At 39.1% G+C, this 19282-nt stretch overlaps 1 protein-coding gene across 1 annotated transcript in view; it reads left to right on the top strand.

The window, feature by feature from the left end:
• Nucleotides 1-19282, top strand: part of LOC126469681 (tyrosine-protein phosphatase 69D) — a 400445-nt gene that overhangs the window by 191260 nt on the left and 189903 nt on the right. The window contains exon 11 of the mRNA XM_050096833.1: nt 5311-5651. Coding sequence (XP_049952790.1) covers nt 5311-5651 — 341 coding nt within the window. The remainder of the gene's footprint in view (nt 1-5310; nt 5652-19282) is intronic.

Genomic DNA, 19282 nt, shown 5'->3' with positions numbered 1-19282 from the left:
ATCGTTTCCAAGAAAGAACACGTTTCGTGTTGATAGATCCAGTCATTTTAGAAGCGCGTATGATGGGACAGAAAAACTTGCATTATTTGAAAAGTTTGTTTGTTCAACACCTTGAAAACGTTTCTTTGGCCATGTGGACTGTAGTGCACTGCCAGCATGATGAAGCCCATCCACGTTTTACCAGACGTATGAGGGAACGGCTCAACCACACTTACCGTAATCGCTGGATTGGTACTTGCAACACAATTAACTCCCCGCCATGATTGACAGCCCCTGCACCATTAGATTTTTGTATATGGAGTTGAAGTCTGAGATATAAATATGATACGTGAATATGTGAGATGAACTGCTTGATCGCATCATGGAGGCTACTGCCCTCACCAGGGAATGAGCAGAGGCACTCAGACAAGCAACACATGTTCTCCTAAGAGGCACCAAGGGCTCTGTACAGGTCCTTACATGTAGCTGAGAGCTTTGGTATGGTGTCATAGAGTCACAGCTGAAACAGACTCAAAATAGAAGAAGCACTAGAGGATAGATTGCCTATGCTTTTGATCTGGTAATAATAGATGTTGTCAACACTGGGGCAAAATTAGAACAGAAGACAAGTTCAGAAAACCACTAAATAATTGATGCACAAAGGAAATTACTGATAGTAGTTCACAGAACAGTTTATAGTTTGTGAAATGGAACATTTCGAGAGCAAAGAACCCCACAATCAGAATAAATGACCAGCTAGTGAAGAGAGAAGAAATGTGTCGATATCTTGGTGTAAATACCAACAAGAAACAGAAAGATGAAACACATGTCTTCTCCATGTATTACATATTAAGTGATATATTTTCCACTTATGTATGATGATGATTTAAAAAATTACTGCCTTCTCACATCTAAAGTGAGCTTCGCATTAAGATGCAAGGAATTTGGGTCCAGGAAAATCTTTTTGAAGTCACTGCTAGCCATGTGATAAGACATTTTATTGTCCAGACAGCACTCTGAAGCTAGATTAATAACCAAATTATTACAGAATGTTTTCCACAGGGATTAATGTTCCTAGAGAATGTCATGAAAAGATTCCCCCAACAAAATGCTGCATATACCCTCTTGTGTTTTTTCCAGCAGTGGTGCTACAACTGTTTGTTCTATGAGGCAGAAAATGTCTCTCATCATAGAAAAGTTCCTGTCACCAGTGAGCAGTAATCCAACTTCAGTTCTGTTGAGCTGATTAAAAATTATTTCTGTTGATACACTATGGTGAGAATGGATGCAGACATAATCCATCAACTTCAAAGCCCCATATGCAGTAAGGTTATCAGAGCTGTTATGTTAGGCACTAATCTCTCTATCCCACTTTTTTTAAAATCTCTTTGTCAGCAGCACAATGGTTTGATGTTACACAGTATCGTATTTGACGCCCACCATGTACATCAGTGGCACATGGAGCTCCAGAGTTTTTGTGATGGTCACTGTTCATAAGCTCTCAAGCAGCAGGCACTAATTACCGGCAGTTCACTCGGAGAGCCTCAGTGCTTAATTTATGCATTGCATATTCTTTAGTTGGTTGCATGTTTCTGTGTTGAATTAAACAGCAAAATCATTTTGGTTGTGCTTAATGATAGACTACTGGTCATTAAAATTGCTACACCACGAAGATGACATGCTACAGACGTGAAATTTAACCGACAGGAAGAAGATTCTGTAATATGCAAATGATTAGTTTTTCACAGCATTCACAAAAGATTGGCGCCAGTGGCGACACTTACAACGTGCTGACATGAGGAAAGTTTCCGATCGATTTCTCATACACAAACAGCAGTTGACTGGCATTGCCTGGTGAAACGTTGTTGTGATGCCTCGTGTAAGGAGGAGAAAAGCGTACCATCACGTTTCCGACTTTGATAAAGGTCGGATTGTAACCTATCGCGATTGCGGTTTATCGTATCGCGACATTGCTGCTCGCATTGGCCGAGATCCAATAACTGTTAGCAGATTATGGAATCGGTGGGTTCAGGAGGGTAATACGGAACGCCGTGCTGGATCCCAACGGCCTTGTATCACTAGCAGTCAAGATGACAGGCATCTTATCCACATGGCTGTAACGGATCGTGTAGCCACATCTCGATCCCTGAGTCAACAGGTGGGGACGTTTGCAAGACAACAACCATCTGCACGAACAGTTTGACGACGTTTGCAGCAGCATGGACTACCAGTTCGGAGACTCTGGCTGCGGTTACGCTTGATGATGCATCACAGACAGGAGCGCCTGCGATGGTGTACTCATCGACGAACCTGGGTGCACGAATGGCAAAACGTCATTTTTTCATTCTATCAGCAATGACTGAAATCTTGAGACCTTAGACAATTCTTAGTTCTTTCCTGAGACTGATGGAAATGGTGAAGACAACAAGCCTCACTAATTAAGTTTGACATGAACTATCAGTTTACAGCAATATTCGGAGGATTGACTGTTGTCTAACCTCTCACTGAGTGGAAGGTCTGAACTGGAGGCCTCATCAGTTCTACATTGAGCTTGACTGCTGATTCCTTGCGTGCAATGAAGAACTGATACTAATAGAATTGCTCTGAATAGTTCACATGTGTCTTTGGTTAGGCAAAATTCCAAAACCTGTATCAAAAATCTGGTGAAGGAGACACTGGTTATGGAACTGATTCGATAAAAATATGTCAAATGAGAATGTTGAAATAGCAGTTTTTAACTGCCAAAGAATTTGCCGTGGATTTCCAGAACTCGTGCCTTTCCAAAAAAGCAATCAGCCTCACATAATAATCAGAGGATCTGAGCTTATGTTGAAATAAAAGTTAGACAGTAGGTAAAGTTTCAGTGACATGTAAAATGTATCAAAAAGATTGATTACACCTCCGAGAAAATTGAAAGTCATAGCAACAGGCAGCAGAAGCATTAGATCTAAAAAGGTCCAAAATTAGTACAGCTGCAAATTTTAATGCAGCATAGTTACCAGTGGTGACAGAGTTAAATTAATAAGTGGATGTTTCCACTGGTTGTCATACTGACATACTTTTAGAGGTACACCCTATTCAGCAGCGTAGAAATATCCTGATCTTATGGTGGCGTAGTGGTGTGCAACTAAGATGGTGGCTCCATGATTAGTTCTGTATGGAGAGAGATGGAGAACGCTTTGTGTTGTCACCAATGTGCACTCTCTCTCTGTCCCAAGCTACCCCCTTCATCCATTGCTTACTTTGCTAACAGGCAACGTGGGGTAAGTGTCACACTGGACCAGAATTTCTACTTCTGATTCTCACTGCAAACATTTACACACTTGGGAAACTATCACTGTCTCTTCTTAAAGTAATGCCTGTCGTGCTTGCTTTATGCCATCCATAGTGAACCCTACAGTGGCTAAACACCTTCAGCATACGTTAACTAACATGAAAATCAATGATGAAAATTGTATATGCATACTACAGACATGTTAAAAGCATGCTATTGGCTGGAGCATCACTTGATACACTGCAGCTTACCATGTGTACTGCCCCATGATCCACTTTGTTATTTGCATACAACTTTAGTAGGAGGTGGCTTTAATTTACCTAGTATCGACTAGGGAAAACTGCACATGTACCATTGATGCAAACATAGTTTGGTGAAGTAATACTAAAAATGTTATCATCAAACTGTTTTGACCAACTAGTCCAACACACATGCAAGAGAGATTTTGGACCTGTTGGCTACAAATAGACCCAAAATTTTTGAGAGAGTTATCATAGAGACGAGGATAAGCAATCAACCATGTTGCTATTACAGACAATGGTCAGCAAAGGCAAGAAGTTAATCAAGAAAGCAAGGAGAGTATTTGTGTTTGAGAGAAAAGATAGTCACTAAAGTGTACGTAACAGGTTACAGGTTGAAGATGTGACGTTAAAGTCCAAACACAGTAAAAAAATTTGCTTTAAATACATACATACCAGGAAGGTAATAAAAGATTGCATAGGGCTCAACTTAGTTTAATGGTTCCATTTTAAGAATATTGCATTACAAAAACAGAAATTGTTACTCTCTTCCTACATTGGGTTGTTAGTTTAAATACAGAAAACTTGCTGGAAACTTGTATGTCCAGAAGGTGATCTATGCATGAAGCCTGCAACAATGTCCCAGTCAGATTCTGACAAAAGATTTATCAGAAAATTGTAGGAAGCTGTGCTCATACCTTACATCAATCATTTGATTGAAACATTCCTTATAGTCTCTAGTAGACCAGTGTGCTGTTAAAACTAAAGACAATAGGCAGAAATCTGAAATATTAAATTCTGCATTTAAAAATGCATTCTTTCTACTGTACTAGTGCTTAACTGCCACACATAGTCATTAATGGTTGGCAAGGAAATAAGCACACCCAGTATTAAAAAACAGGTAAAAGTACTCAAAGTGAACAAGGCTTAGCCTTTATTGGAATTAATACTATTTTTTAATGGATATGCTTTGGATTTAGTGTATATACTAATTCATATTTATTGAAATCTCTTACATGTGAGTAGTAACTCCATCCACAGGCCCTGGTAGGCCCATCGGTACTTACTGAGCATCATGACATCCTCTGCCAGTGGCATCATTGGATGCGGTGTGGAGTGGTGTGGGGTCAGCACACAACTCACCTGGCCACTGTCAGTTTTCAGCACCTGGAGCCACTACTACTGGGTCCAGTAGCTCCTCAGTTGACCTCATGAGGCTGAGTGCACTTTGCTTCAGCCCTCCCACCAAGTAAATATTCCTAGCAGTACCAGGAACAGACTGTGGGGCCTCCGCATGGCAGTCAACTGAGCTGACCACTCTGCTATGGAGGCAGAATTTACATGTGAATAAAATGTATAGTTAGATGGTAATGCAAGAAATCTTGTTAACTTTCTGTTGAGGTAGCACTGTGTTGAGATGTCAGGTGGTATACAAATCTTTGCGTAGATGGACTTCAGAAGGTTTGTTCTTTGTTCCAATTATAACTACTCTCAAATTATAATTTTTTTACAGCATTTAACATGAAATGGAAATTACACATACTGGATGTGTCATGTTGAGCAACAAGTGCTGCCATTGAAGGTAGTATTAATGGTTTGAGCTGTCACAGCATCAGTAAGCATGTGGTTTTCAAAAGAAGCAAACTATTGAGAAAAAAATGGAGTGTGATTATGACCTTATTTTTATCCTTAAACTATTTAACTCCTGTGGAGTGATCTTTGTTGTTGATTGTAGCTGTGAAGTTGTTGATTGTGATTTGGGGGATCGACATATTAATCTGTTTCATGATATGTGACAATGACATTTTTGTTCTTTAGGTTTCCATTGAAGGCACAGCAATGTTTAAGAATGAAAATGGTGTTATTGAAACACTTGATTGGAAACGGCGTGTTCGTACTGTTGATGGGAAAGTGTTTACTACTCGTTTTGATAACAACGTTCCCCCAAATACAAACTTTACTGTGCGTGTATCGGCTGTCACACGCATTCGCACTGTGGGGGAAATGGCTGTAGCTCATTGCCATACACCTCCTACAGTACCTGACCGAGATAAATTGGCACATTTTGTTTGGGACAAAGTGCAAGAACAAGGTCGTTGGTTGTTCAAACTATCAATGTCCCGAATATCAGAAAGAAATGGACCCATATGTTGCTATAGGTGAGTTGTTTCAGTAGCATCAGCTATTTCATTATTAGATGTGAATTAATATATGCAACATACACTTTTTCTCTAAATTGTGGTAGTGGTAGTGACATCACAAGTATGGAGATACATGGTTATGTTCAAGTTATACAACATGCATGCATTGTGAATGGTTCGGAGTAGGAAAGGTATGAGTAAGAAAGCTTCCCAGTTCTTCTTAATTGTTTGTGAAATTCATCCAAAGGATATATGTGTGTGAGTATAATTGTACAAGATGACTGCAGCTATTCATTAAATAGTCATTCAGACTAGATAGAGGATTTCATACACACACATTTTTTCCTTTCTTCTGCATGTGAAGAGCAGGCAAGATAATTGAGAGCAACAGTTGTCTTAGAATGGGCATTCTGGAGAGACTGTGACTACAAGCCCTCTCATTATTTTTCACACTGTTCCACATTTCAACCATTAAAATACAGATTTTAAAGGAAGACACAAATTCATTGGTAATTCACTGAAGTGATTCATTATTTTAAGAGCAGTTTTCCATGTGAAACATTGCATGTTAGTTGTATTCTCACCAGAATCCTTTATCTGTTAATATTCCTACACTGGATGAGAAAACATGCGTTTGTTTTTGGGATTTATCTATACGGGCATGCTAAGGATCCCACAAAATCAAACAGTAGTCTAAGTGATAGGTGGTCACACTTGACTTTCTTAGTGACACTCTTTTAAATGAGCTGCACATCCTCAGAATTTTCCTGTTTGGCACGTGCCTTTTTCACTATGTAGCTGCAGTGCTAATGTAGTTGAAAATTATTTGAGTTCTATGTTTTGATTAATGTAACGTTCACCTTTACTTTTGCCTCTACCACTAGTTAAAAAGATCTATTTGAGTTTATGTTATATTTTAGTATGGGCTTTTCCACGTCAGCCCAGAAAAAAAAAAAAAAAAAAAAAAAGCTTTTTTCTCACCCACCCTTTCATATTGGGACAAAACTTGACTTATTTGTTCTCCATACATAAATAAGTCACCATACCAAATTTTTTGAAATCTCCAATTTTAAATAGCATTCGAGAGTTGGAAGTTTCTACCTATTTAACGCTGTGATTGCACAAAATTACTCTTACTAGTTTTCTGAAAATAAATTAAAACTTGTTTCATTTATCATCCAATCTGTGTGAAATTTGTTGGTTATGTACTCTGAAGTGTAAGGATTGTAAGCAGATTTACCGAAAGCCATCAAATAAGCCTACCAATGCAGTTAACAAAAAAGGTATTCTTATATTTTTGTGTTTTATTTATTAAGAAACGTAGTTCAGCATTACACTAAATATCACCTAACTGGAAAGGTACAATACCAAGAATCTGTTTTTCCAAATTAATGCTCAAAGTATAGGCTATCACAGGAAAAATAAAATAAAGGAGGAACTTTTGTTCCTTTGTGAGTTTTCCCCCCACATTACATATTTTAGGTATTTTTTATGAGATTCTCACACAATCTGTATTTGTTCAAACATCAGTAAACATCTTTTTTTTTCAATTTTTAAAATACTTTCAATGTTGTTATTAATGTCAATAACTGTACAGAAGGGTATGCAAAAGTGAAACTTCCGAATTAGGGCTAAATATAAAAAGAAAAGGAAAAAGTGGTTTAGTCATTGAAGTGCCAGAAAACGATATTGTGCTTGAAAATACTGTTGAAGAAAAAGTTGCTAATGTGGATTTACTGGGTGATAACAAAAGGAACAATGTGCATCAAACTATAAAGAAGAAACACCTTCACTAGCAAAGTATCCCTACTTCGCTCTACTGGTCATGGCAAGAAATTTGAAATACATTCCAAATCTCTGATTACTCAGTGCAGTAAGTACAGTATTTTATTTAAATAAAAGTGTTTCTTAGAAGAACCCAGCCTGAAAATAGGAACAAAGCCAAAACTTGAAGTAACTTAGTTACAAATTTTTGTCAAAGTGATGAACAGTCTAGAGTTTTACCAGGTATAAAGGTGTGGAGTGCACAAAGGAGGAGCAGGAGGCAGGGATAATATGAACTAAAAAGTTAATTTAAGTAATGTTCATGAACTTTATTCTAATTTAAAAGTGAATATCCTGAAGTAAAGTATATTCCTTTAATTAACCCGGCCCAAAAACATGCATTTTAGTTGGCACTAACGGTAGCTACTTAGTACACTAGTGTGCAAAACCTGAGAACAAAAGTAACTTCCGCATGATGTGTCACTACCATGTATCATAGCTCAATGAAACTTGGACCATACATACAAGAACTGAAACAATATAGTACAGAAAGTAACTGAAATAAGTGCACTGAGAGATGAACATAAAAATAATTACACTACTTGTCCCTGATTTCTTATGATGGTCTCTTGGACAATACAGAAAGTGGGACATGGTTCTTAACAGGATGTGTGATCACCACAGGTGGTAATGCATGCTCAACAACATGCTCCTGTGCAGCCCACAAGGTTGGTAAGGAAGAAATTCTTGTGGCAGGGTATTTCTTTCCTCCTCTGGTGCAGTTGACAACTGCTTCATGATCGTTCGTGCATGTGAGCATTCTGCAGTACAGGTCTCCAACGCGTCACACACGTGCTCAATGGGATTTAAATTGGGCAGGCCAGCCTATTTGGCAGATATCTAGTTCCGAGGATGCCTGCACCTGTGCATTTCAGTGCAGTCACATATTGTCATCGATAAAAATTAAATCAGGGCCAGATGGTCCCCTGAAAAGATGCACACGGGGAAGGAGTACAGTGTCACAGTAGCATTGACAGATGATTGTATCATGTTCAAAGATTTGGAGGTCAGTACACCCACACAACATTATGCCTCTCCACACATTATGCGTGGACCACCAAAATGATTATGTTCGATAATGTTCCTGGATGCATCACGTGTTCCCACTACTCGCCGTATGAGAATATGTAATGGACCCAGTAACTTTGTCAAACACAATTGATTTGGTGGTCCAAGTATTACGGTATGGAGAGGCGTAATGTTGCTTGTGTGTTCTGACCTTCAAATCTTTGAACATGCTACACTCACCGGTCAATGTTATTGTGACACTGTACTCCTTCCTCATGTGCTTCTTTCATTGTCGGATGACAATGCATGGCTGCATCAAGCGGCATAGACGGAGCAGCTCTTGGAATGAGAGGATATTTGGCGAATGGACTAGCTTACCAGTTACTGTGACTTAAATTCCGTGCAGCACGACCATGTGCAGCAATGAGCATTCAGCAGTTGTCAACTGCACTGGTGGATGATTGGAACACCCTACTACGAAAACTCCTTACCAAACTCCTTACCAGCATGGGAACATGTTGCAAATCGTGCATTCTGTCACTGATGATCACATACACTATTAAGAACCATGTCCCACCTTATGTAATGTGCAGGGGGTCATCATAAATCTCGAAGACTTCAGTGTAATTACTGACTTTGAATAAAAGTGTCAGTTACCTTCTGTGCTATACTTTAGCAGTACTTTCCATATGTGTTCCAAGTTTCATTGTGCTATGTTACTTGGCATTGACACATCATGCAAAAGTTACTTTTGTCCTTAAGTTTTGCATGCTAGTTTATGAGTCTCCACCATTCCTGTGAATGTAAGTTTGCTAATTAACATAGCCCCAATTGAAGAAAACTGTGAAAATGTCAAAATATGACTTCTGAAATTTTCCCGGCGTATTTCTTCTTCTAATAATTTCCGGGTATGCAGCCGGATCCCGTCGACATTCTGCCACGATATTTCGGCCCAGAGACGTCCGGCCATCATCAGGTGAGTACACAACTAGTTGTGTACTCATCTGATGATGGCCGGACGTCTCTGGGCCGAAATATCGTGGCAGAATGTCGACGGGATCCGGCTGCATACCCGGAAATTATTCTAATAATTTCCGGGTATGCAGCCGGATCCCGTCGACATTCTGCCACGATATTTCGGCCCAGAGACGTCCGGCCATCATCAGGTGAGTACACAACTAGTTGTGTACTCATCTGATGATGGCCGGACGTCTCTGGGCCGAAATATCGTGGCAGAATGTCGACGGGATCCGGCTGCATACCCGGAAATTATTAGAAGATGTCAAAATATGTTACACTGTTAAAACTCAACATGCACATGTATAATACGGAACTGTAATGCTCTCCAAAAGAAAATGTAATGAGTTTTCTTTCTTTTTCTACTCCTACTCCTAACTTCTCCATCTCCACCTTCTCCTTCTCCTCCTCACGGCATTAAAATTGTGTGTGGGTCTTGGCCTCTTAAACGAGCTTTCTCTATTCTGCTCTCTCTCTCTCTCTCTCTCTCTCTCTCTCTCTCTCTCTCTCTCTCTCTCTCTCTCTCTCTCTCTCCAGTTTGGTTCTCCACCCTGTGACTTTGAGGTATTTAATATCTTCTTTCACTTTGTTTATCCACTGCTGTCTTCTTCCAGTTGGCCTTCATTCAAAAACCTTTTTAGTCATCCTTCCAGTATGCATCCTAAGGACATGCCCGGGCCGGACTATTCTCCTACTTTTTATCGATCTTACAACGTCACCTCCCTGTGTGAGGTGATCTGACTTGGCATTTGTTCTAGATATCCAGAAACTTCCCCATAGATGTGGCCGAGAACCGTACATTCAAGTATCTCGAGCTTCCACTCGTCAGTACTCACCGTTGTTGACATGTCACATCCGTCGGTCACAGTCAATCCAATCGTGCTGGTACGTGACCCTCTATACTTGCAGTTTCAGCTGTCTGTTTAGCAACCTGGAAGCCAATAATTTCTTAGGTGTGTGGAAGCACATGTTGCTGCTTATAGTGAGATTAAAATCACTTGCTAGTTGATATTTGTCACTTTTCACTGCAGTGTTTTCACATCTGCTGTGGGCTACAGCTCGGTTAGTGGTGACAAACAAACATTGCAGATCACTTAACAAGTGCTGTTACTTACATGTAATACGGAGCAATTTTGGAAGCAGCTGCCACGAAGTACGACGGAAACGTGAGATGCTCCATTGGTAACCGATTTTAAGTGATCGGTAACTAAACTACCGTAGATGGTGCATTTTGTAGCCCTGAATTTAAACTCACTAAGCACAATCTGAAGGTGTTCTGTGTATCCAGGAAATGGTGGTCAACAATCTGCTGCAGATTTGTTCACAGTAATTAAAACTAACCTATGTGAGCAAGGCAAAAAATTTCAGTTTGAGCAATTAAAGCAACCTGTAATTTTCCCCTTTTATTGGTTACCTGCAACTGTCCTCACAATGACTACATGAGCTGCCAGGCCACTAACCGATGTGCAGTCTCCTTCACAGGTTGCTGTCATCGTGCAGATTCCAAGTGGAGAAAGAAATACTTTGTTAATATTAGCTCCTAGAAAGTCAAAGTTATGTACATGTCCAGAATTGAGGCCTGCTGCTGATAGTTTAAGTTATTATTTTCCTTCCTGGTGAAATTCCTGTAGTCTTCACTTGATAACAAGCCCCTTAGGTTGTGTCCTTCTTTCATTCACATATTGTTCTCTCTAATGAAACTCTTCTTCTACTAATAATTGCTGCACCATCGGCATTGACTTTGTTGCTTGTGTGACCACCACTTGAAGCTTCCAGACGACTGACTGACCAGCATTCTGAAGAGGGCACTTCATTGTCTCACTCCTTTACTAATGCTAAATCCTGTCTCACTGCAGCTTTGGAGCTAGCCAGTGTTGCCCAAGTGAGTGAAACATACTTAGACGGCATATTAAGCAGTAACAAATTGCTTAGCATTTCTACCCTGTCGGGACTATCGGAGGCCCGCTTGAAGTCTACATAGAAGTTATGAAGATAAATACAGTATTATGCGCGTATGCCTTTTCGTGTATTTGGCTTGGCACAAATATCTGAGCTGTTGTTTAACTTTTAGACCGAAATCTGCATTGATATTAACCCAGAATCTCTTCTGCATATAAAGCTAACCTATTGTAGGTAAGACTAAAGAGAATTTTATAGGTTACAATCCGTGGTGTAATTTGTCAATAATTTGAATAATGAGACTTATTTTCTTAAGTTTGTGGATTTGCTTGTGGAGACCAGTTCCCACATTTTTAACAGTTCGGCAGTTTTTCTGTCAGTTCCTGGTACTTGGTAATTTTTTAAGCATTGTACTACCTCTTGTACTTTCTGTAATGTGTGCTCTTCTATCGTTGGATCCTCTGTTCTGTAGAGTAGCTGCTCACTCTCAGTAGGGTTGTCCTCCAAAATTCCCTCGAAGTATTCTCTCCCTGTATGCATTACATCTAGTTTATCTGTCAGCAAATTTCTCCCTTTGTCCTCACTTGCTGTTACTTTTGGAGTATGTTTTCAAGTTCCTTCTTTAATTTTCTCGTAAATTTTTCTGCTTTTATTCCTTCGCTAGTGCTCTAGCCTTTCTTAGCCACTTCTGGGATGGGGAGATGTGCCAGCTCTGGATCGAATCTGTCCAGAGGATTAACAGGAGGGTGGTGTGCCAACCAGCCTGGATGTGGTTTGTAGGCAGCTTTCCACATCCCACCAGATGAATTCCCAGCCAGTTTCGAAGTCCCACATATGTTACACTATTTGCAAATATTTATAACATTTCTGCTCTCTTTAACTTGAATAACACACAAAACAGACAGTTGGCATACACACATTCCATCCCGGTGGTAACGGGCTGGTGACAGAAAGGTTATCTGGTCACCCCTTAAATTAATCGTGCCAAATCCAGAAATAAACATACCGACCTTGCACCATTGTCCGACAATCGTACGAGGAAAAGATGGTGCTACTTCGACAGTAGACCTATATTACAGTTCTTCTTTATTCCATTTCTTTACTTGGGTACCATTTCCTTTAGTAGTCATAGCAAGTTTCTGCCTCATTTTTGCTCCTACTAGGTAACAGTCAGAATCGGAATTATCTCCTCAGAAAGTGCACACAATTTCCGTGTCGTGTGCCCGTCTCTTCGATACCAGTATATAGTCTGTTGGTTTGCTACATTTTTTCCTGTCCCTTTGTAGATTTTTCCCCTTGAGAAACAGGTACTTACTGCCTTTAACTTTGGTATTCCTTTGTTTTTTCATCTTTTCCCGAGTGCTACAGCGAGAATTTCTACTCGTGTATGTCACCATTTCCTGTCCACCTGAGTTCCTGGAATACAATAATTCCCATTCCATATCTCAGTGTCCTTTCAGCGATGCTGTTTATAGTTTGTATCTGCAGTAGTGTACGCATATTCCGTGTTTAAAATTTAAGCATCGATGTATCCATATTCCTGTTCCTCGGTGCAGTATGTCTTCATTAAGACAGTCTGTCATTCCGTATTAAACTGTACACGGTGGTAGGCTTTTTACAAGGCAAGGGTATCAACAATGCACTCAACCCCCAATCTGAAGGGCTATGCTTTAATTTTGAGGTTTGAGGTTAGCTCCCTGACAACTGGGTCTCCTCCCCTTCACCACTACCCTATGGTGTAGGCCACACTTCATCTGACTCCTGCACTGGAGCCAATCTGCCACGGGTGATTGTGCTTGTAGTTACACTACCAGTGGCATAGCCCTGGCTCCCTCAAAGCACTCGAGCCTTCCTGTCTGGCACAGAAGGTGATGTCCCCTGGGGATGCAATAAGTTTCTTACAAGCAAAAATTGAAAACTGTGATGAAGATTACATCATTGAACTTAATCAGTGGATTTCAGTTGACGGAGCACAATTGATAAAGTGTTCTTGCAAACATCGCTGACTTCGTTGAGGGCCTTTCGTATAAATTAGAAAAAACTATTCCACACTCTTACGTTGCAAGTTCTAAATCAGAATATTATAAGACACTTAAAGAATCATCTGACTTAAACACAGCCACAGTACCAACTGACTTGAGTGTAAATATTGTTTTATTATCCGTGACAAAGCGTAAGAATACTTCTTCTTCATAGCCATAAATGTATTAAATAAAGACAGCTTTTCCTATTGAGATTCAGACTGGATTTATTTTTGTATTCAGGCTGCATTTATTTAGACCTCTTTTCTATTTGACAGTTATTTTCTTTAAACCATTATAAAGTATTTACTATATAAAAAGCACACTACATTACCACCAGAAAACAGGAACACACTGGTGTGAACATAACAGAAATATAGTTCCTATAACAAGGTGCAATGAAGATGGCAGTGTATTCACCTGACATGCTTCAGAAGTGGACAAATGCCACCTTCATTGCCAAGGGTACAATTGGACGTATGACTCTTGCACTGCAGGTGAAAAATTAGTTAAATGTCCTTATTTTGTATCTGAAAGCACAGAACATAGTGTCTGTATAGTGTACAAAACTCTAAACCTATGATAAATTTCATCAAGGAAATGTATTCAGGTGTTGCAAAAATCCACTGTTGCAGCAATAGCTGTGCGAACCAATATTAAATTAAACTTCATTTTATAAATCTGTGTCAGCATCAAAACGATTTTAAAATTGATTGAGACTTGAGTGACCATTCTTTGCAATTACCTGTGGATAGTATAGGAGCAGCAGTTGAAATGCCAGCATGAAATGGAAATTTACCAAGACATCTACAAAATAAAATATTATAGGCATTGAAGTTTTTTCAGTTTTGTGACTTAACATCACCAGCATTAATTTTATTTAATTTATGGAGAGTCTGTAAATCAGACACATTGAGGACTTATATTGCAAAAAAATAATACAGAAGAAAAAGAAAAAAAATTGCTCGTGTGCTGTTCTCTTCCTGTTTGCACTTGTACGAGATCACACGACACATCATCATTTTGTCATGGGATGACGCAAACATCTGGTATCAGTAGGCTCACTTAACCCAACTGTTTAGTTTGTTACTGAAATAAATTACACTTCATAGAAAGAAAAATTCAAAGCAACTGTTCTGAGTGACATCATCAATCTTGAACTGAACTCTGAGTCAAAGCTCCATTGTTTACACATTAGGCCTTGGTGAAAAGTAATGCCAATGAATTATTTATAGGATAACTCTCTTAAAACTTTTTAAATTAAGCGAAAATTATTATCATTCTGCATCTTTATTCTTCATGTGTACGTATTTATTTCTCAATGTAAGTCACCCCGGCAACAAACTCATTTCTCCCAATGAGAGAGCAGTTTGTTGATACCATTACCTTAGGATGTTTGACCTTGTTTACAGAGACACAACCTCACCTCTGCTTGCACCACTTCATCACCATCAAAGTGTAGTCCTAAAGTCGTTCTTTAAGTTTTGGAAACAGATGAAAATTGGATGGTTCAAACTGAGACCATATGGTGGACAATAGATGATAGTGAACCTGAGACGTTGGATTGTTGCAAATGTCGCAGCACTCGTGTGTGGTCTGGCATTGTCATGCTGAAGGAGAGGGTGCTCCACGTGTGGTTGAACTCTTTGAATTTGTGGTTTCAGTTTTATGAGGGTCTCTCACACATCGACATAGTTACATTACACACCACCATGTTACATGATACAGTTCGGAGCCTTTTAGTGGCAGAGGGCTGCAAATGTGTAGACGTGGAGAATAAAGATGTAAAATGTTAATAACATTATTTTATTTAAAAAGCTTCAGGAGTTTTCACAAAAAAAATTCTGAGACATTACTTTTCAGCACACCTTTGCACATTTTTTTATGATGGCGTGTAATTGCTGCTCCACAAGTATGCTCCAGAAAGTATTCTTTGAAGTATGCATTTTATGGGCAAATTGATGGTGTGCATATTGATAGGTCTTCTTCCCTATGATCCAATGCGATCACTTCAAATTCAACTGTGCAAACAATTATGTGCTGAGAACATTGCTCAGCTCTTTGTGGGCTGAACAACCCAGTCTCTCATAAGTTTCTTTCAACAAAGATAAAAATCTGGTAATTAGGATGACACTTGTTGTGAAATACATGTCTGCAAGTTTTTGTAACAAATAATGCTAGCAACAAGTAATGAAATGATAACAGCAGTAAACTCCAACTTGAATGTAGCAAAGACAATTTTATATTGTTTTTCAAGGCAACACTAACAATATCACTGTAGCAGGCAGCTGTACTGAAACATAAGTGATTTACAAGCATGTGCTTCAGACACATTGTTCAGTTCAGACACCCTACTGCCTGAAATATTCATTTCTGACAATTGGTTTCTTATCTCAAAATACTCAGTTTAAGTTCCTCTTGTGTCAGATCAACTCTGGTAGTTGACTTTTTCCTGATAATCATTACTCCTTCAAAAGATTGTCACTAAAGCCAAGACACTCTCTACTCTGGCCTCTAAATACAACTGTGTGTCAGTCATCTTCTAGCTGTGTGCTAAGATACAATGAAATTTGAGAGGAAGCTCTGACAAGCAACACTTTCATTCACAGCTTAGCTAATGTAAGTGGGATCTGATGGTGCTAAAAAACATTGGTCATACAACATTGGTCCTAATTTTTACAGCAGGTGCCATGCAATCGGCAATAGCTACCCAACTGATGTGACAGTCATAATATGAATCTCTATGCAGCTGCTGTTTGGAACAAAGATGATGAGAATGCTCCATCTTCCTGATCTACCAACACCAACATTGACCCCTAAGTAACATCTCACACCTAGCCCACAATGTGACATCACAAAAGTTCTCTCTGCTGGTCCATCATGGACAGTGAACATCAGCTGATTAAGTAATTGTCAATGTCAAAGAAATTCTCCAACAGCTGTTTAACTTAAAGACATTATTTTATTTTGAAGGCTACCAGTTTCAGCTGAAACTGGTAGCCTTCAAAATAACATGAAATAACACCTTAAGTTACACACAGCTGCTGGAGAATTTCAGTGACATTGACAATTACAAAAGTTCAGTTAATTTCAATAATTAATGCCATTCTGCCCTGTATACTAACCTTGCGCTATGACTAAAACATTGGACAGTGCTTCATTGTTTCAGAAAATCTAACAGTTGCTCAGTTTTCAGTGTTGTCATGCTTATGTCAGTCTTACTTCGTACACAGTGAAGTGCCTGGAATGTTTGCCTCAAGTGCTCTGTGATCTTGTATTTGTTAGTTAATTAGGTAAGTTGTTAGTTGGTTGGCGAATGGTGTGTTCCGTAGATCATTTGAATGGTTGTTTTATGAAAAAGAAAGTCAGTTTATGCATATACTTGATTAGTTTTAATGTTAATGTGTGTATTATATTTCAGCTGCATGTTATATTTCAGCCGCATGTTATATTTCATCCCTACCCATTTAGCTACACTTAAGATTTTTTTTTTTAAAAATACAGGCTAGTAATTTTTAAATAATAATTTGTCCATAGAATAGGAGGGATTGTCCAGAAGAAATGATTATAGGTTAGATTTAAAACTTGCTTTGCTACCTGTCACACATCTTATGTTATTGGGCAAAAGATCAACAAATTTTGTTGCTGCATTTGGAACTCCTTTCTGAGCCACTGGCAGCTTTAATAAAGGGCAATAAAGAAAATTTTTTCCATTAGTGTTGTAGATATGGACATCATTATTCTTTCCAAATTGTGATGGAATATTTGTAGCAAATTACATTAGTGAATACACAGGATGAACATTAATAAAACCGACGAACTGCAGGGGTGAGTTCCTGACTGCAAATGGAGCAAAAAGAGTTCGTATGACATTTGTCCAGAAATGCATCATTACCATGATAGGTGCCACTGATGAATGAAAATTCCTCTGACCATGTGCCATGTGTTTCTTTTATGTTGGAGGCTGTGTGATTGATGCAGCCTACTGTAAGCAGCAGAATGGTGTTTGTGTGTGACCAAGCAGATGGAAACGGTCAAGAGGCAGCACAGCTATACTGAAACAAGTACCCTCATAGATGTCAACCACATCACACAACATTTCAAGCCCTTTTTGAGTGTTTGTGTGATCATGGGTCCTTTCAGACGGACGGACGTGCAGGGAGGTGCTCGACTGTGCATACATCGGATTTGGAGGACTCTGTTCTGCCTCTTGACAGTTTTCATCTGCTTGGTCACACACGAACACCATCTCAACTTGTCCCCGATGTGAATACTGGACCATTCTGCCACTTACAGTATGCTGCATCAACCACATAGCTGGCAACGTGTGAGGAACACACGGCATGTGGTCAGAAGAACATTCATCAGCACCATCTATCACGACAACAATGCTTTTCCTGGCACATGTTCATAGGACCTGTTTTCCTCTGTTTCTAGTCAGGAATCTGTCCCTGCAGTTTGTTTTATTAATGTTCACAGTGTTTGTATGTGTATAGAGCAGTTAAAATGCCTAATTCCTCAAAGAGGTACCTACGTGTTGACTGTGGATGAACAGGACTTTTTTGCAGTCAATACTTCCTTTCTAAGTGATGAGTTACCCCAGAAAATTATTCCATAGGACATTATTGAGTTGAAATATGTAAAATATGTTAGGAGATTGATTTGTTTCTTCCCAGGACTAGCAATTGTACGAAGAGCAAAAGTAGTTGAACTTAATTGTTTTAGCAGCTCAGTAATATGCTTTTTCCAATTCAAATTCTCGTCAGTGTGTACACCCAAAAATTTGGAGCATTCTACCCTGTTTACCGATGCCTGGTTCGTGTGCTATATCAGTTGTTGATATTACTCTCTTTTTTGTACAGAACTGAATATAGTGTTTTCTCAAAATTCGGGAAGGGTTCATTTTCAGAGAACCACTTAATAACACTTTGAGAAACATCATTGACAGTTCGTTCTGTTGCTTTCTCTTCAATCGCATTTATTGCAACACTGGTACAACCCTCAAAAAATCATCTTGATGAATGTTAGGTGGGAGGTCATTCACATATATCAGGAATAGAAGTGGACCAAAAATTAAACCCTATGAAATCCCTTCATTATTTCTCCACACTCACTAAATTTTTTTTTCTCCTGCAAACAATGTTTGAACTATTCAGCACAACTTTTTGCATTCTTTTTGTTAAATAGGATTCAGACCCATTGTTTGTAAAGCGATCAGTTCCATAAAACATAAGTTTGTCTAAGTTGCTCCATGTAGTAAGAGCTGTACAGTTTTTGTTACCTTCTAGATTACTTCATATGAGCACCTCAATTTAGTATTGAATGTAATAATGATGTATGGCTGCTTGCTTCACAATGGGAACCCAACAATTTGTAGCATGTGCTGTTTACACATTTTTGAAAAGTGCATTCCAAGCAGTGTCTGTTTTTTCTTATGGCGTACAGATAGCATTTAATTAAACTGGCTTCTGGCTGTATATTGTAGCTGATATTGACAAGAGGCTAGTGCATGTGCATTTTGTCACACTGTTTCCATCAACTTGTTAGGAGGAGACTTGAATGCATGATAATGCAGGCTTTCTTTGGTTATCAAACAAACATCTGGATGCAGCTTTGTGTCTTCCCTCATGGTGAGGGCAAGAAGTAAGAAACTTGGTGAAATATTGTGTTCAAATGAAGCTGTCTGTCTGCTGTGATCTGAGCAGGTATCACCATGTGTTTGAAGACGGCTGGTTCATCATTTATTTGCATGTTAGTCAGTCAACCATATACTTCTGTCATAGCATTTTAATAAATGCTTAAACCTTTTTTTACTCGTTCTTTTATACCCTGTGTTGTAGAAACAGACTGATTTAATGATTTTAGTGAGTACGGTAGTGT

This window comes from Schistocerca serialis, chromosome 3 (genome assembly GCF_023864345.2).
Source record: "Schistocerca serialis cubense isolate TAMUIC-IGC-003099 chromosome 3, iqSchSeri2.2, whole genome shotgun sequence".
In the NCBI taxonomy this organism is placed as follows: domain Eukaryota; kingdom Metazoa; phylum Arthropoda; class Insecta; order Orthoptera; family Acrididae; genus Schistocerca; species Schistocerca serialis.
This window is presented reverse-complemented; position numbering and strand designations above follow the sequence as displayed.